The sequence below is a fragment of the Alligator sinensis genome, unplaced genomic scaffold (genome assembly GCF_000455745.1).
Source record: "Alligator sinensis unplaced genomic scaffold, ASM45574v1 scaffold300_1, whole genome shotgun sequence".
Taxonomy (NCBI): Eukaryota; Metazoa; Chordata; order Crocodylia; family Alligatoridae; genus Alligator; species Alligator sinensis.
In genome coordinates this window covers 27,991-48,046 of record NW_005842240.1, presented here as the reverse complement: position 1 = coordinate 48,046, position 20,056 = coordinate 27,991, and the positions used below count along the sequence as shown (strand labels likewise).

The window sequence follows — 20,056 nt, the reverse complement described above, 5'->3', positions numbered from 1 at the left end:
AGGACCACTTCCCTGGGAAGTTGGTTCCAGATTTTGGCCACCCTAACTGTAAAATATTGCCTTCTGATCTCTAACCTAAACCTATTCTCCATCAGCTTGTGACCACTGTTCCTTGTCACCCCAGGTGGTGCTGGGGAGAAAAGGGCTCTACCTATTTGCTGTTGATCTCCCCTGATGAGTTTGTAGGCAGCCACCAGGTCCCCCCTCAGCCTCCTCTTGCTGAAGATGAACAGGTTCAGGTCCCTCAGTCTCTCCTTGTAGGGCCTGTCCTGCTGCCCTCTCACCAAGCGAGTGGCCCTCCTCTGAACCCTCTCCAGGCTGGCCACATTCCTTCTGAAGTGCGGTGCCCAGTACTGGGTGCAGTACTCCAACTGCGGCCTGACCAAAGTCGCATAGAGGGGGAAGATCACCTCCCTGGACATTGCATACACTTTGTTTTGACACAGATGAGTCAGTGTTTCCATTGCATCAGTTACAACAAAGGTCTTTTATGGCAGGGTAAGAGCTTTAGGGAAAATGCTACTACAGATATCATGCTGAAGTATGAAGATATGAGGCATTCCCAGTGTAGTTAGAAAGCATCCATTATATCAGACTACTTACCTTCCCAATCGGTAACCATGTCCAGAAAATGGGTGAAATACTGGCTTCCTTGAAATATACACCTCATCTTTCTTATCTTCTACCTTCACATCCACCTCCTCCTCATCAAAATTTTTTTGCAACTCAAAAGGCAACTCCCTTAAAAATCAAGAGTCAAGATTAAAATAAAATTATTGGTTTAATCTTAAAATTTAAACACATACACAACCCTGACTAATCTAGGTGAGTTTATCCACCCAAAAGGTATTAGCGATATGTCACTAACACCCATACAACATAATCTGTAAATCAAACTAATGAGTTGGGGACCCACTGCAGATTACTGAGTTGCAAATTAATTAGAAGCGAACAGTAAAAATCAGAGAAAGATACCACTACAGCATGACAGATTTTTTGATAAAGGGATTATACCCATATTTTCATTGCAAAATTGTTTATTAAAGAGGAGACTGAAAATTGGCTCTGCTGTAGCCTTTGCAAACATAATTTAAGGGCGTCTTTTAATATCCAAAATGGCACCAGTATCCAAACTCTTTAGTAGAATACACACTGATTGGATTGGGTCTGTACTCAAGTAGAGCAAGATCAGTTTCCTGGTTTAAAAGTTCTTTGGCAAAAGGACTCAACTGTGTGATTGTGACTGTGCCTTTAGTGTCTGGTTTACAGAGAAACTATATGGTGCTGCCAAAACGGACAGCAATCATCTGAAAAATTGTCCCCCCATAAAAATGGTCATCCCTGTAACTATTTCGCTTGGGGAATTGGGAGGAGTGGGGAGAAGAGGAGGAGAAGGGGGATGGAGGGAAGAATCTTTTCTTTAGGAGTGTGGGCCAATGCTCACACTAAATAGCTGGGAAAGAATGCTACTTTTATGGACAAGGTGCTCATTATAATTATGGTCAGGAGCAAATGCTGGTAAGTGCCATTCACAGAGAAAAATGTTTTCATTAATATGCTGTAAAATTAAGTACTATTAACCTAGTAAGATTTGACACAGCTTGAAAGGATGATTTATCATTTTAAATGCAATGGCTTAATGAGTTCATGCAGCTGTAAAAACAGTTACTTTTGTTTAGCTTTCACTCAAACGGAACATTTATATCACAGAAGTGACTGACAGAAAGGTTACCTAGCACTTGCTGAAGGAGGCATAGCAGCAGCTCCTCATGGGGCCTCAGACTCTTTCAGTGAGCAGAGAAGACCACACTTTAACTGTAGCTAAGGATGCCCTCAATGCAATCTTTCTTTGGAGAGCATTTCAGCTGTAGCTACTACTAAGGCACTGTGCCTTCCTTATTATAACTTTAGGGTACAATCATCAAAATGGACTTTTAGTCCATCTCTGAGTGTATAACCATTTGCTCTAAAAGGCTACTCTGCCTACTGGACATGCCTTCCTACAGTGTGAATAGCTATTTTAATGACAACTGCAGCATAACTTCATATAGGTCTATTTTAAGGTACAAGCAAAGCAGCTGCTATACCAGTTCATATAGCATTATGAATTTAAGCAAAGCACAGTACAAAGCGTATTAACACCCAAAGCTCACTTGCCCTTTTTTAATTGAATCCAAGAACTGCTGGTTTGCCACATCTGTGTAGCTCCTGAGATTACCATCATTTACTGTGAATCCATTTTTCCATAGCTTAATAATGATGTCAGCCTGCAAAGTAAGAATAATGAATGCCATCTCTTCAACAATGAAGTAATGGGAAAACACAACTCAACATACTAACATTTCCTTATCATTTCAGGTCATCTACTCAAACCAAAATTATGCTGGTAGAGGGCTTGGGTCAATCCCAGTAAACAGGACAGTAACAACATGGGACAAGTGACATTTTTAATTTCTAAATATCTTCTGTCATCAGAAATATGCTTGAGACAAACCTCTGAGCCCAAAACAATTGAAAAGCAGAGATGTCTATGTTAAACTGTTTACAAGAAGAATTTAAGACACAATCACCCTAGTTACCCTCTTGCTCCTACCACTCCACATGATGGGTACCAGAGTTTTTCAACTGATCTCTTTGAAGTACTTGATGTGGAATCGAAAGCTCAACACCAGTGGAGGCCAACATTTTTGGAAGGCACGCCACAAGTTACCCTTGCACCTTGCTCAACTGTCACTCTGGTCCCCTTCCCCCACTGCCTGATCCGGTGCTTTACTTTCTATTTCCTGCCCTATATTCCTCTGCGTTGCCTGTCCTGATCTGTCACGTACGATACACCGAGGCTGCCCATGTCATCTATGGCATGCTGCCCATGTCTCCTAAGCCGCCCCGGCTTTACACTATTCCTGAATCTCCTTTGTGACTTTTAAAGGGCGCAGCTGAAGGATATAGGGTGCAGGACTAGGAACAGAGCTCAGAACGCTTGCTCCGTAATATACACTTAGGTCTGCTAGCTGTAAAGCATGTTCAGTATTTATGTTCTTCCAGAAAGGGATAGTGCAGTTGCTTGCCAAGTCCTATATATAAACAGGCAAGTAAATAGAAGGATTACTCAGCAGTAACTGTAGTTTGAATTATACCACAAGCTATTCCAGACCCTGATCAATTTAAAGATATTTTGACGCTTGCACCCATCTCACACAAATGTAGAAGGTATGTGTAGATGTAGTTCAGTTTACTTAACAGAGGCTCTTCCTAGAGCCCAATTGTCAGGAGAGGCTAAGCTACCCAAAACTAGATGCCGAAGGAAAAAACACAGACCAGTGAATTAACCAGTTTAGACAGAAGTCAGACGACTTCAGATGGAGGTTTAGAATACAGGTGTCAATGTATTCATGCAAAACAGTCAGCCCCCAGGACCTGAATCTTCCCAACAGTCCTGGCAGATATCATAACATCCAGGAATACAATCTTTAAGGAATCTTGTGTACAACTCCAGTAGAGCAATTCAAGTGATTACACTACAATCCAGACATGCAAGTTTAGGGAGTTAAGATTCATATGTATTGTTATATAAGTGACCAATGGAGGGAGACTGGAGAGGTGAACATGGCTGGAGCTAAATGGATGCTTTTCAATCTCTTCTGCACTAGGAATCTTCAAACCATTTCATCGTACGGGAACGGCAGGAGATTGTTCATGTTTACAAGACTGCTAGATAAAGAAACCGTACTCTATCCCTGAAACTCTGAGTACCAGAACTAACATGTCCAGTTGAGAGTTAAATTAAACTAAAAAGTTTTATCCTGCCTATTCTGGAGAATTTATTAAGTAAGGGTATAAGACAGAACGTACATAAGCCTTTGACTCAAGACATTAAGTGTGTATTAGGAAGCAGCTCCTCTAGTGAACTAGTTCAGAGGTTGGTAACCAACAATCCACAGAGTGGATCTGGCCTCCAGGGTGCACCCACACCCCAGCCAGGAGGTGGGTAGGAGCAGATAGGACCGAGTGCCAGCTCACCTCAGACCCAAGCTGGGCTGCTCTGACTCGCCGCCTAAAAATGTTGCCGACTGACTGCTGACCTGGTTTATACTACCCTGCAGATTGTGGAGATGCACGCAAAAATTTAAGATCAGATGATAAATGAAAGGAGTAAGTTTACATAATCTAGAAGATATTTAAAACATCTCCAAAACATGTCTGAATATTTCAGGTATACTTAAACTATCAAACTTTTAGATTTTTCACTATCAACTGAAACCTTTCCAACTTCAACAGGACTAGAAGAATTTGGCCCCAAGTCTAATAATATAACCAGGTTTCCACGAAGGTAGTTAATCCTCCAAATCTGAGTACTGGAATTACATGGTCACAATTTGGGCAGTTGTCCAAACACACAAAATATTAAGTGCAGAATCAACTTCTAGCTGAAAACTGATGTGAACATGTATTAGGTTTTGCATGAAGTTAGAAGTGCCCACCACTTATGTCCTTTGCAAAGGCTGGCTTGTTATGTAAACAAATATTTTAGAAGCCGAGCAAGGAGCAGCTTCTGTTACTGATTAGCTCCGTGTATAAGCAACGTATGCGCTGTACCTGAAGAGAATAAGAGCACTTAGTCTGACTGGACTCCTTCAAAAGGATTTTACACGTTCAGGTACCAATTCAGACTGAGAATTTCACAACTCAAGAAAATCATGGCACAGTGAGCTGGAGTGTAGACTTGCAATATTGAATTGTTACAGTGCTATAAATTCACACTACGTCTTACTGCATATAGGTTTTCCCCTATAGGCAAGCACCAAACATTTACTACTCAACTTCTTTAAGAATGGCATCTCTGATCTTCCTTCCTCCAAGTTTCTCCTTAGAATTCACTGGAATAGGGCAAGGCTGCTATGGATCAGCTTCAACTCTTCCTGTACACACTCTCGCATACCCCAAAAAGCAGCTGAAGAGTGGTAAGAGTGGGACGGGCAAAATACAACCCATGGGACAGATCCGGCCCACCAAGCCATTCTATCCAGCCCAGGGGGGGGCCTAAAAAATTTAGAAAATTAATTATCTGCACATGACTGCTCGTCAAAGATGATGAGGCGCCAGCAGCAGCAGCACCCAGGAGAAGCCAGCGACAGGACCCAGCGGCTGAGCAGCAAAGCCTGCCCGGCACTGCCCCCCATCGCCCAACAGAAAGCCTCTGCAGCTTCTGGCCTGGCAACACTTTGGCTGTTATCTGCGCTCCCTTCATCTGAGTGGAAATTCAGATAAAATCAGACAGAGGGAGGGGGTGGAAACCGCCGCAATCAGCCCATGCCAAGCTGGGCTGGTACCATGCTGCACCGTGTGGTCCCAGCCATGCAGCCGGGAACCGCGTGGTGCTGGCTGGGGTGGGCTGGAATGGTGACCATGCAGGAGGTAAAGTAGGGAAGTGGTGGGGGAGTGGCAGCAGCATGCAGGAGCATGGAGCCCATGCCAGTGCCCCAGGCCCAGCAGGGACCCAGGACGGGATGGCAGGAGCATGGAACCTGAGTGTGGGGTCTGCCTGGCTGCATCACGCAAGGCTCACATGCAGTCCACAAGCTGCACACAATGGAGCCAGCAGCCTAGCCCCGCTCACTGCTATGCACAGGTCATGGGGAATAGCGGGGAGCTCGGCGCTGTGGAGCTGGGCCGGCTCCACCCCTCTCCTTGTCACCGCAGCTGAGCCCCATGACCTGCACCGCCAGCTTCATCGCACAGGGGTTGGTGGGGCTGGCCCTGCTTGCTGCCACCACAGGCAGCTCCAGGGACTCCGACACTCCAAGGACTCTGAGGACCCCCTACACACACACACGCTCTACCCACTATACTCCACACCCTCCCACATACCCCACCCCAACCACATACCCACACCCGACACACTCCCCCCATACATCACCTTACCTCCACCAACACACAAAATACAAGAGTAGGACTGTATTTTAAGCTATTATGCAATTGCTTTTAGACACACTATGCAAGCACACATAAAATCGGGACAAATATATTTTTAAATAAAATTAAAAGAAGTTATAGTAGTTTTTTTATTTTTAAGTATATGCTTTTTTTTCAGTTTCAAGAGGGGAGCACCCTCCCTCTCAAAAGGAGCACTTCCGGGTCAAGGGGAGGGTCTTCCGGTGGCAAAGGTCAGGGGTTAGAGTTGGGACTTCTGGTCCCAAGATAGCAAGCAAGGGTGGGGCACCCATCAAGGGGAAGGGCTACCCTTGCGGCCCTCAACAACTCACCTAAAACTCATTAAGCGGCTGAAATAATTGCCTACTCCTGGGTAAGACCCTACTCCCATCATGGTAATTTGTTCACATGCCACTAGCCCCTATTCTGCAAGACCTTTATTCCTGACCCAACCCAATCTCCAGAAAGTGATAAAAACGGGGTCACGAGACAACAAGGCTCTTAGAGCCAGACTGGTGTCAAGCATCCTACTGTGCATTTCCTTAGTCATATAGGCCTTGTCTACATACAGAAGTTGTGCACATTTAAATGAGTTTAGACATTCATAGTTTCATAGTTAGTTCTATTAGGGTCGGAAGGGACCTAATAGATCTTCTAGCCCGACCCCCCGCCAGGGCGGGAGAACAACAAAAGAACCCTAAACAAAAAACGGGACTCAAATGAGTCCAGCCAGGTAGGTATCCAGCCTCTTCTTAAAGATCCCCAGGGTAGGGGCCAGCACCACCTCCCTTGGAAGTTGGTTCCAGCTCCTAGCCGCCCTAACTGTGAAGTAGTTTTTTCGGATGTCCAATCTGTACCTCCTCTCCATCAACTTGTGCCCATTACTCCTTGTTATGCCAGCGGGGGCTAGGGGAAACAGCGTCTCCCCCAAACCCTTCTGGTTCCCCCTAGTGAGTTTATAGACGGTCACCAGGTCCCCCCTCAGCCTTCTCTTGTGGAGGCTGAATAGGTTCAGGTCCAGCAGTCTCTCACTGTAGGGTCTGCCCTGTTGTCCCCGGATCATGCGGGTGGCCCTCCTCTGGACCCTCTCCATGTTGTCCACATCCCTCCTGAAATGGGGCGCACAGAACTGGACACAATACTCCAGCTGCGGCCTGACCAGCGTCGCATAGAGGGGGAGGATCCCCTCCCTGGCTCTACTCGAGATGCACCTGTGGATGCACGATAAGGTCCGGTTAGCCCTGCCAACCATGACCTCGCATTGTCGGCCCATGTTCATCTTGGAGTCAATAATGACACCAAGATCCCTTTCCGCCTCCGTGCTCTCAAGTAGGGAGTTCCCCATCGTATAAGTGTGCTGCTGGTTCCTACTACCCAAGTGCAGCACCCTGCACTTGTCCGTATTGAAACACATCCTGTTCCTGTTTGCCCACCCCTGTAACCTATCCAGATCCTTCTGCAATCTCTCTCTCCCTGCTAGCGTGCTCACCTCCCCCCAAATTTTGGTGTCATCAGCGAATTTAAACAGGTTGCTTTCCACCCCAACAACAAGATCACTGATGAAGAAATTGAACAGCGCAGGCCCCAGGACCGAGCCCTGGGGGACTCCACTACCCACCTCCCCCCAAGTCGAGTATGATCCATCCACCACCACCCTCTGAGTGCGACCCTTCAGCCAATCTGCAATCCATCTGACTGTGTAGGCATCCATGCCACAGTCGCCTAGTTTATTAATTAGGATGGGGTGAGAGACGGTGTCAAAGGCCTTGCTAAAGTCCAGAAAGACTACATCCACCGCGACACCTGTGTCCATGGCCTTTGTGACCTGATCATAAAAGGCAATCAGGTTGGTCTGACATGATCTCCCCCTAATAAATCCATGCTGATTGCCCCTGAGCATCATTTCTGATGCCGGCCCATCACAAATGTGCTCCTTGACATTAGATTAGCTGAACTGAAGTAAATCCTTCACGTGAGTACACATCATTTAATTTGACTGTCCTGTACTGCCATAACTTACATTGCTTCTTAAATCAGTGTCCAAAACATTTAAGTGGCTGAAACAGTATCAATTTAGTTTTGTTTTGAATCACTAACTATATCATAACTGCAACTATTATTAAATGAATACTCTGATTTTAAAAGTAGTAAGATTTCTGTGCTATTCTCATCAAGATTGTTGTGTTCTGTCAGCTAATGTACTGAGTTTATCTTATGTCCCAATTACATATAATTTGGGACAGAAAGACATTATAGCACTAAATCTTGACTCGATTAATCGAGTGTGCTAGCAATTACCACGATCCAGGAGACTCTAGCATCACATGTATCAAAGTTCCCACACTGAAAAATGGCGATGGGGGCGCTCCAACCCAAGTTCTTTGAACGAGCTTAAGTTAAAGTACACCCGCCGCCATTCCTCAGTGCGGGGACACTGACACACATGATGCCCAATTAGAGCAGCTCTCGGAGGCACTCTAATTAAAGTCCCACCCCCCAGAGCACATCTATAAATGCCCTATGGGACTAATGAAAACACCAGTAATTACGCTTTCATGCCCACAATGAAGATATGCGAATGTACAAGCAGGGGCACAGATGTTAGTCTCCTTTCCCCAGGTATCTGCAGGTAGTAGCTTGTTTGGCTTTTTGCAGCTCATAGCCAGGACAGAGCACCTGGCTTCACTTAAACCAATGCTTTGGCAAACGAATTCAAGTACAGTCATTTTCCCCATCACTTACCTGTTCGTTCACTTTGGCTGGCGGCATGCATATAGCTCCTACCTTCCGAGCTTCTTCAAAAAGGTTATCGACAAAACATTTGTGGCTCTGTTCTGTACCATTAAGCTGATCCTCGGCTCCTTGCTTACACATCCTGCATAATAAAAAGAAATCAGAAAGCCTCACTTAAGCTAGAGGTGCACTGATAAAGATTTTCTTGGCCAATACCGATAGCCAACTATTCACCAGGCATATCAGCTTCACTGATCCGATAACAAATGATACTGATCCAATAACAAATTTACAGGACAGCAGCCAGGCATCATGGAGAGCAGCACCCTGCATTTAAATCTTTGAAGGGGAAGGGGCAGGCCAAGGACCCCATGGTGAGAGAGGGAGAGGGGCAGGGGCTGCGGCCAGGGGTGCTGCTCAGCCAGGGCGGTGAATGGGACTCCAGGGAGGGGATTGAGACAGAGCCGTGGGCATCCTGGCACTTAAAAATGATCGCAGAGGTGCTTGAACTAAAGCTCATCAAACGAGCTTCGATTCAAGCGCTGCCACTACTTTTCAGCATGGGGAAGCTTCTAACTAGAGCCAAATGGGGCGAGGGCAGATGTGGGCCGCCCACTGCATGCTTGGGGCTCTCCGCCCTGCTGCCTTTGCCCCGGGAGCTGCACACTGGCTGTGCATCCCCTGCCCATCCAGCAGCAAGTTGTGCCTCCCACCGCTGGACAGGCAGGGGATGCACATCCAGCACACGGCTCCCGGGGCAAAGGCAACAAAGACCCCAAGTCCGCAGGAGGCAGCCTGTATCTGCCCTCGCCCTGCGCACAAATCTGGAGGAGTCACGTGTGCCCCATACCTCCTCTGGAGGTATGTGCAGCAGCAGGGAACGCCCCCCACCCCCACCCCGTGGACAACCCACCTGCAGCTCTGTCCCACTCCCAGCCCTGGGTCCCACTCACTGCCCTGGCTGAACAGCACCCCCAGGCCCTGCCCCATGCCCTCCCTCACCGTGGTGGCCTTGATCTACCCAGCCACCCATGCCCCTTCCCCTCCACGGACTTACCTGCAGGGCACTGCTTTCCACACTGCCCGGTTGCATTCTTGGCCACATGCGTACTGTCGCTGCATGCACATGTGGCATCTGGGGCCCTGGCCAGAAGGCACATTATATTTATCAGTACGTTATCAGCTACACTAGCCAAAAAAAGCTGATAGCCCATAACGTTAATTTTCCTTTTATTGGTGTTGATCCGATATGACATTGATATATCGGTGCACCTCTAACTTAAGCTTATATGTTATGTGTCCTTTAGTTAGCCAGGTCCAAGAAGTCTGCTCCTCTACTACCCCCAGTTTGCACAGTAATTTGCTACAAAACTAGTCTGAACTTTGAAACATTCCTTATTCATTAAAATATTCTTTTCACAAAGCAACTCAGGCTCTAGGAGACTCCAGCGATACATGGCTTGTGAAGTGCACATAAGAGTAAAAAAGCATTCCATTCATCTGTACCGAGACTTCTAAAAGTTGACTATCAAATACATCAGGCAGCCTGCTGTCATCCCCTTAGAGTAAACTACTAGACAATTCACAATTTCCATTCAAATGTCCTGCTAACCTATTTTCTGCTCTCTATTGTGCTAGATTTAATTAAGCCACCCCTGAAATAATGAATGGAGAATGGTGGTTTTTTTGGCTTTTTAAAGACAAGATGGAAAAAGCTACTCACAAAGATGCTTCCACATCATTTAGGTTTTCTGCACTCACATATCCCTGTCATACACTATAAGAGTTGTTAATGAGCTGGATAAACCTAGGGACAGCTCGCTTAGTACTACCCTAGCATACTGAAAGCATGCAACAGAAGGTTTCAACATCATGGCATTAGAACAGCGGATCTCAACCTTTTTAAACTCAAGGCATCCCTCAGAAAATGCCAGCTCTTAGCTCTCATTCATTTCTTGACTATATAGTGCCCATCTTTAAGAAAGGGAAGTAAGAGGATCCAGAACTACAGACTGGTCAGCCTCACATCAGCTCCTGGTGAAATCATGGAGCAGGTCCTCAAGGAATTCATTTCTAAGCACTTGGAGGAGGTGGTAATCACCAAGGGCAAATCATGCCTGATCAACTTGATTGTCTGACTGGCTTGTACGTATGTGGGAAGAACAGTGGATATGCTATACCTTGACTTTAGCAAGGCTTTTGATACAGTCTCCCACAATATTCTTGCAAGCAAGCTAAGAAAGTACAGGTTGGATGAATGGACTAGAAGGTCGACAGAAAACTGGCTGATTCGTTGGGCTCAAAGGGTAATAGTCAATGGCTTGGTGTCTAGTTGGCAGCCACTATCAAGTGGATTGCCTCAGGAGTCAGTTCTGAGGCCAGTTTTGTTTAAAGTCTTCATCAACAACCAGGAAAATGGGATGGAGCAAGTTTGCAGATGACACCAAGCTAGGGGGAATAGTAGATATGCTGGAGGGTAGGGCTAGGATGCAGATAAACCTCAACAAATTGGAGGATTGGACCAAAAGAAATCTCATGAGGTTCAGTAAGGACACGTGCAAAGTCCTACACTTTGGACAGAACCATCCCATGCACCAGTATAGGCTGGGGACCCAAGCTAGACTTATTAGTCTGGAAAAGAGAAGACCAAGAGGGGATTAAATAACAGCCTTCAACTACCTGAAGGGTGGTTACAGAGAAGATGGAGATAGACTGTTCTCAGTGGCAGCAGATGACAGAACAAAGAGCAATGGTGTCAGATTGCAGCAAAGGAGATTTAGGTTAGATATTAGGAAAAACTCACTAGGAGGGCAGTAAAACACTGGAACAGGTTCCAACAGCCAGAGAGGCTGTGGAGGTTGTTAAGACCTGGCTAGATAAAAGCCCTGGCTGGTATGATATAGGTAGGGATGGTCCTGCTTAGAGCAGGGGGATGGATTAGATGACCTCCTGAAGTTCCTTCCATCCCTAATTTTCTATGATTCTATGGAAAAACAGTAGATCAATTCTTGTTAGGAAAAAAAATAAATCAGAAAGTCAAGAACAGGTTACAATGTTGTTGACACCTTGGATTCCTAACTGAAAATCATATTGGTGTTTACATGCCTAACAGTGCTAATTTGCATAGCACCCTTAAAAGGATCTAGCAATGCCTTGGTTGAGAATCACTGCTTTAGAGGGAAGATCCACTTGTGGATCAGAAATTGGCTTAAGGACAGAAAACAGAGTGGGTATAAATGATTGGTTATCAGAATGCAAAGACGTAAACAGTAGGGGGATCCTCCCTGCTTCCTCCACCAGGGACAGAATCAGAGAAAATAGTAGAGGTGCACTGATACATCAGTCCCATATCATATCAGCACCAATAAAACGAAAATTGACATGATTGGCAATCAGCCTTTTTTGACTGATGTGGCCGATGATGTCACCAATAAATACCATGTGCATGCGCACAGCTGCAGTACAGCCTGGCTGGTAAGTCTGTTGTGGGGGAGAAGGCATGGGGGGAGGGAAGGGACATGGGGGTGCAGGTCAAGGCCCCCACGGTGAGGGAGGGATTGGGGCTGGCACAGGGGCAGGTACTGTACAAACGGGGTGGGACGTGGGATGCAGGCACGGCCCCTACATCCGCCCATACCTTCTCCCCGCCAAGACTTACCAGCTGGACACTGCTCTCCATGCTGCATATCGGTAATTGGACTGACATCGGCTGATATGACTTGCTAAAAATCAGCCATTTGTATTAGCCAAAAAAATCTCTATTGGTGCACACCTGAAAACTAGGGTTGGAAGGCCCTAAGGAGATAATCTAGTCCAACTCTTTGCTCAAAGCAGGACCATCCCCAACTAGATCAGGATCTGTGCTGGGATCATTGATGTTTAACATATTCATAAGTAATCTAAATGGGGGGAATGGAGGGGCATGAAGGTGAATAATTGACAACATTATTCAAAAACCAAAGTGAACTGTGAAGAGCTACACAAGGATCTTGAAAAACTGAGCAAACAGGCAAAAAAACAATAGATGACATTTAATGTTAAATATTCAATGTGAACAGTTGGCCAAAAAACATCAGTTCAATTCTCAGCAGCAGCTGAAAAGGCAAATAAGAGGTTAGAAATTATAAGAAAGGAAATTGCAAATGAAAGAGGAAGTATCATTATGCCTCTTTATAAATCTACTATACATACACACCTCAAATACTGCATTCAGTTTTGGTCCCTCCCCACCTGAAAAAGGTTATAGAACTATGAAAGGTACAACAGAAGGGCAACAAGGACCTGTGGTACGGAGGGGCTTCCATATGAGGAAAGATTAAATAAGCTAGGACTTGTCATCTTAGCAAAAAAAAGATGACAGGGAGCAGGAACAAGATAAAGGTTTACAAAACAATAAACACATCTTAACTTTCTCTGCACCATTTATTATCTCCCACAATACTAGAAGATATAAAATGAAACTATTGCCTAGTAGGTTTTAAAATAACAAAAAGGAAGTTCTTCTTCACACGGCGAGTAATTAACTTGAGAAACGCACAACCGCAAAATGTTGTGGAGGCTGGCAGCTTAACCCAGTACAAAAGGGGACTGGACTTCTCATGGAGGAAAGGCCTCCATAGTTTTGTGGGCTCTGTATCAGAGCTTCCTAAACCCTGACATTCTTGAATCTACACAGGAAGATTCTGGATATGTCCTTTTTACCCTCCCTTTCAACATCCGCTCTGTAAGACAGGTCAATCAATCCAAGCACAGTATCAAGTGGGCAGATACAAATATGATGACTTTCAATACCGACAAATGTAAGGTACTCCACCTTGGGGGAAAAAACCTGCAGCATGCTTATAGGCTCAGCAGTGCTACGCTTGCTAGCACCATGGCTGAAAGAGACTTGGGTGTCATGATTGACCACAAGATGAACATGAGCCACCAATGCGATGTCGCAGCTGGTAAAGCAAACCAAACTCTGGCTTACATCCATAGATGCTTCTCAAGTAAATCTCTGGATGTCATCCTCCCGCTGTACTCGACCTTGGTGAGGCCGCAGCTGGAGTACTGCATTCAATTCTGGGCTCTACAATTCAGGAAGGATGTGGAGAAGCTCGATAGAGTCTAGAGGAGAGCCACATGCATGATCAGAGGGCAGGAGAATAAGCCTTATGAAAAGAGGCTGAGAGCCACGGAGTCATAGTTTCATAGATGTTAGGGTCAGAAGGGACCTATTAGATCATCAAGTCCAATCCTCTGCCCTGGGCAGGAATGAGTGCTGGGGTCAGATGACCCCAGACAGGTGTATGTCCAATCTCCTTTTAAATACCTCCAAGGAAGGGAACAGCACCACCTCCCTTGGAAGCTTATTCCATATTTTGGCAACCCTCACTGTGAAGAATTTTTTCCTGATGTCCAATCTGAATTTGCTCTCTTCCAGTTTGTGGCCATTATTTCTAATTACCCCAACAGGCACCCTGGTAAACACTGTATCCCCTATTTCTTGCTGCCCCCCCAATGAGTTCGTAGGTAGTAGGAGTCTTCAGCCTGGAAAAGCACAGGCTCACGGGAGATCTGGTGGCAGCCTATAAGTAGACTGGGGTGTGCATCACGATCTGGGGCAGCGCGGGCAATTATTTCGGGCAGAGGGCCGCTTACTGAGTTTTGGCAAGCCATCGAGGGCCGCATGACAGGCAGCCAGGGGCAGATAAATATTAATTTTCTAAATTTTTAGGGGCCCCGCAAGCCGGATAGAATGGCCTGGCGGGCCGCATTCGACCAGCTGCTGCTGCTGCTGCTGCTCAGCCCTGACGGGCGAGCCCAGAGCCAGCACAGGGTGCACAGGGTCACGGATGCACGCGCTGGTCCTTGCCGCTACCACTACATGCAGCCCGGTGGTGCACAGCGGCACGCTGTGGCTGCGCACTGTCGGTGATCATGAGGAGACGCTGCAGGGCACTCAGGCTCTGGGCTGTTGTGGGGCAGGTGCTGACCAGCCCAGGGGTGTGCGTGTGGGGGCTCCCATGCACACCACACATCCTCTCAAACCCTTCCTGCAAACCCCTTAACCACACCCTCCCCACACTCAATCATACACCCCACAAATACCGTGCCACACACATCCCCACAAACCCCCCCATACCCAGCCACCCACAGCTACTCACAAACCCCACACCCACCCACCCATACCCCCAACACCCCTGCACACACTATACAAGGATAAGACTGCATTTTGAGCTATTATGCCATCACTTCTACATATACAGCACAAACACACACAAATCAGGACAAAAAAATTGTTTTTTACATTAAAATTAAAATATCTTATTATGGGTGTTTGATTTTTAGTATGTAATTTGGGTTTTTTTCCCCTTTCCAAGATGATAAACCCTCTTCCCCAAAGGAGTACTTCCAGGGGCAAGGGGATGGACTTCCAGGGGCAAAAGTCCAAGGTTAGGAGTGAGACTTCAGGCCCCAAGATAGCGGCCAGGGGGTGGGGCACCTGTCAAGGTGCGGGGCTACCCATGCAGCCCTCGACAGCTTGCCAAAACTCAGTAAGTGGCCCTTCGCCCAAAATAATTACCCACCCCTGGTTTAGGCTCTCACACAGTACAATGATTTTGCAGCATTTGATAATTTGATCCTTTCCTGTGCATCTCTGCTGAGTTGAATACAAGTCTCTCAGCAAGAGGCATTTCAAACAGCTCAAATGACCCCAATCTTTTGGAGTGAGGAGGAAAGGAAAATCAGTTTTTATATACTCTTCATGTTTGAGCAAAACATTCAGTTTCAACAGTTCAAGAGGTAATTAGGTCTGTTTGTATCAATAAGTATCTTCATACATACTGCTAAAACTTGGCATCAATAAGTATATAAAAAGTTACTTAGCACAGATATAAGATCAATGTCTTTAAACATCACAAAAGAACATACTGACTGAGAGAGAAGGAAAAAATATTATAATCAGACTCTTTTCCCATTTTCACCACAACCTAACAAATATTTTTCTTGAGGCTAATCAAAGAGAATCTAATGTACGAATTTAGGCATTTATTATGCTTTACTTTGAAAGTTAAAATGTTTTATAGGCAAAATAAATAGGATCTCTTCATGTATAACAACAGTCTCCAAAAGATCAAAACAGAAAAACAGGCCTATGAATTTACTTGTAAGCAGAAATCTTTGTGCAGGCACTTGGAAGTCTTCTACTTTGGGAATTTAAGGTTGCAATTATAGGACAAAGAAAAAAAAGCATTCTACAAACCCAGTTTGCCACTTTTGCAAAACCAAGCATATGTGGAGCAGATGGATAAGGAAAACAGATCTCCAGTGCAGAGTCCTTTTATTCTTCAATCGTAAAAGTCCTTCACTGCTTTATCAGACAAGCAGAACAACTCAAGAGATGCAGGACATGAGATGAAAGGAGCAGAAACACTTGCTTTAGCCAACCAGTTAGTAAAGGCAGCTGCATCCTTTAAGAGGAGATGAGAAACAAGCAGAGAGACATGCCTGGTATGGTTTCAATTCATTTCAGCTCTCAGTCTGGGATGCAGGATCCAAAGGAAGCATGCATAATGGCAGCCTGTAAATCAATGTGATTTTTTAAAAAGGTAATTCTTTGCCAGCTTTATAAGTATCAGTAGTGGTGGGGGGGGTTGGCTTTTTTAAAAGGAAATAAGGCAAAAGGCAGGGCAGAACCACACAAGCAATCAAAAGAGCAGGAGAAAAAAAGAACCTGAGCACCTACCACTCTTCGCTTAAAGTTTCGATATTGTCTACTTCTTTCATTCTGATGCTTTGCCTAATTATGGAAAAAAGATTTGTAAGAAATAGGCAAAACCCTTGACCCACTTGGCACTTTTGAAGCCGAGTTGTTTACGTTTTCTGCATCCTTTAAGAGTTGTTCTGTGTTGACAGTTCACTTACACAGGAGTCTACAAAAACTGCTCAAGTCTCCAGATGGCTCTTTGTTTTCCTGCGTCTTCTAATGTGATGACGCATACAATGTGTACCATTTTCAGCCTCACACATTAAAAGGAAGACAACTGTGATTTTTTTGAAACACCCCACCCCCCCAGCTCTCCCCGAAGAATTCAAAAGCTCCATCGTTCTTTTGAAAGCACAGAAAAAAAAATCTATCACTGCCATTTTCATGGATTTGGTTTACATTCTTAGCTTCAGACTCTGGCAGCAGTACTTATCAGATGGTAGTAGAACTGCAATGCCAGTGCAGGCATCCTTTGTAATAGCTCATTGCCAGCCCCGACCTTCACTTTGACAGTGCATAATCCAAAAATGCAGCATCCTTCTAAGTCCTCCCCCAAGGTTCCTCCACTCTCCAAATGGTGCAGTGCCCCTGAAACTGGATATAGCAACTCATGATTCTTGTTCAAATAGGACTAGAGAAAACAAATCCTGGATTTTCAAGTGCTAAACATACTACAGGATTAGTCTGCTGAGTCAATGGGGCTGAAAAGTGCTATACTGATCCTGTTGTGCTCTCTCCTGAGCTCTGCAGGGAATTATTTTAAGCCACAAAAACTACATAAAAAGCACTGAAGACCTGACAAGGGCAGAGGAACTCCGACTTGGCACTTTATTTAAGGGTCTAAATCCTGCCAAGTGCTAGGCACCACCTTTATCGAAGCTACTCAGAAATTTGCAGCAGTCTCCAAATTGCCTCACTATGCATAGGTATTGGAGCAAGCAAAATAGGTAACAGTACCCAGACCACTTCCAAAATAGCTAGACAAAAACCAATGAGACTTAAACTTCTTTTTCCTCTCCAACTGTGCGGGCACAGTATAATCATGTGATATGCACATAGCTTTACTTGTATATTTGAATTCAAAACCTGCCTTTTAAAATAGTTTATATAAAAAAAAAAATCCCCAAGGTAGGTTTACTATACAGAGTTTATGCATCTCCTGGATATTAAAATCTGGCACCCAGATAATTTATCTTTTGTGTTATTACGCTATGCAAAAATTCTAATCTTCTGTTAATTATTTTGTGGATCACCCCCCTTTGCGCACACACATTGATTAGTGCTGTTACTGTCACAACATCTGTCGAGCATTCTCCAAAGACATCATCAGAGTGGTTATAAAACCAGACTGAGACAGAGGCAAGTCTTTAGGCTTAAATTCTGTTTAGAAAAACAAACAGGCCTTGCACACATAAAAGCCCTACACAAACCTAGTCAGCTATTAAAGATACTTTTCTTTATCCAAATACCATAGTACTTTATGGTTAATTTTACTGTTATATTACGGGTAAAATTAAATACAAATTATGCAGCATACCGCTCATGTCAGCTGTCCAAATCTAGTATTAGAAAGATTTAGTGGCATGCAATCTTGCTGGTACAGGAGCCTACACACTTTGCACCTCCGTGTTATATTTTGTCCTCAAGTCATGAATTTGGTTTACATTCTTTGCTTCAGACCTGGCAGCAAGTACTTATCCGACAGTAGCAGAAGAACTGTAATGCCAATGCTTCCCTTCGAAGTCTGTCTCCGAGAAGAGAGATGATCACTACATGTAGCTATAAGTGACGTCTGGTTCAATGAGGCCAGTCAGGCATGAATGAGAAGAACTAAACAAAAAGTTTTAGTGTCTAGTAGGCAAGTCTCTGGAGCCCCTTCAGTATCTCTAACTAACCAGCTGCTACATAACTAGGGGTCCATGTCCCAATTCCCAATTTTTCTAAATTAGGGAGCGTCTCTAAATTAGAGCTTCAATCACTCACGATTATAAAAGTGACAAGCGTGCACTTACACAGGATTTCATTTTTGTTGCATAACCAGCACAAACACACAATTCCATGGCTGTAGGTAAACACATACCCCACGTTTTCCCTTGCTCTAACCTTTCCTGGCATACGTTATACCCACTTATTTCTCAAGACATCAAACTTGCAATATGATCTGAGGACACACACTTACAGGACCAAGAAATGTCTTTAGCACAGGCACTTGTCATATATATTCTTATACAGCACTTTCATTAGTTAGGACGCAAGTGGAAACAATATTAAGGTTTACTCCGCTGCTTCAAAAGCTAGTACTATTACCTAGAGCCCAGGGGGCAGTTATACCATTTTTCTCCCTGTACAAAGAAAAGCATAAACACTGCCAAATACCACTGTCAGAATTAAACTTTTCAGAGAATAAACTCTTTGGAGCAGCAACTATTATTTCCTATATAAAGTATTATCATAGGGTCTAGGAGTCTTGATCATGGACCAAGACGGCTGAGTGTTTAGGTGCTAGTTCCTAGATTTGGTTTTGCCACTCTGAGCCTTTCTGGATAAAGTTTAAATCTAAATATTAATAGTAATAGCAATAAATACACTACAGGAACAGACAGGAGAAGTCTCATCCAAATGGCTACAATCTAGACAAATGGGAAGGAACAAGAGGCAAGAAAGCAAGTGCTTGCCTGACCTAAAGCAGCTTTAGCCTTGCTGAGATCTGTAGGCTTATAAATAAGGTGTTCAATTCATCCAAAACTAGAACCAAGCCTGCAAATGTTTTCAATTTCCCATAAAGCCTTTTTGGTCTGCCCGGGCATTCCCTTTACTTCCCCACAGCCTGAGCGTGGTGAAAAAGGAAGTAAAAAAAACAAAAACAAAACCCTTCGTGTTTTTTTAAAATTTACTAACCCCCTCTCAACCAAAGACAAAGACTTGGTCAAAAAACCACTGCAAAAACTTGCTCTGACCAACTCTAGAGCAACACATACCAGGCCTCCTGCCCTCCCCATGCCTCCTCGAAGCTGCAGCCGCTTACCCTCACCAGCACTTCAAATCCCAAGCGGATCCCCGCCTGCTTTTGATGGCTCAGGCGCCAGGCCGAAAACATGCCGGACTCCTTGCACACCAGCAGCCGTGTGACGTGGCCATATCCCGGCCTCTGCACATCTGGCTGCGACCCTCCTTTCCGAACGAGCCCGCTGGAGCCTTTCGCTGCTGTTCACGGTCACCCACACGTCACACGTGTCACACACAGACACAGCACAGAGACACAGACGTCACACAGACACACGTCACAGATGTCACACAGACAGACACAGGGATGCAAACAGACATAGACACACACACGTCACACAAACGACACCTCACACACACACACAGACAGACACAGGGATGCACGCACAGACGTCACACACAGACGTAGACACACAATTACACACACACACGGCACACACAGGTGTAGACACACAATGACACACAGACATAGACACATGCACGTCACACGCAGGCACGCACGTCACACACAGACAGACGCACACATGTCGCACACACCCCTCCCCTTGGGGCAGCGCAGGCGAGAAGCCCAGGCCGGCCCGCGCCTCCCAGCCGCCGGCCCGGCCCGGCCCGTGCCCGGGGCCCCGTACCTGGCAG

General features: G+C 45.3%; 1 protein-coding gene across 4 annotated transcripts in view; it reads right to left on the bottom strand.

The window, feature by feature from the left end:
• The window catches only part of UBXN2A (UBX domain protein 2A), a 34,407-nt gene that overhangs the window by 13,935 nt on the left and 416 nt on the right, over positions 1-20,056 (bottom strand). The window contains exons 1-5 of one of the 4 annotated variants that reach the window (XM_025208604.1): positions 19,443-19,750; positions 16,397-16,450; positions 8,674-8,806; positions 2,158-2,267; positions 604-741 (exon numbers count right to left, since the gene is read on the bottom strand). In XM_025208604.1, the coding sequence (XP_025064389.1) occupies positions 604-741; positions 2,158-2,267; positions 8,674-8,806; positions 16,397-16,437 (422 nt within the window). In that variant the 5' untranslated portion in view covers positions 16,438-16,450; positions 19,443-19,750. Of the gene's footprint in view, positions 1-603; positions 742-2,157; positions 2,268-8,673; positions 8,807-16,396; positions 16,451-18,097; positions 18,106-19,442; positions 19,751-20,056 lie in introns of those variants that run through there. The other 3 variants (XM_014521679.2, XM_014521680.2, XM_014521682.2) reach the window with 3 other exon arrangements.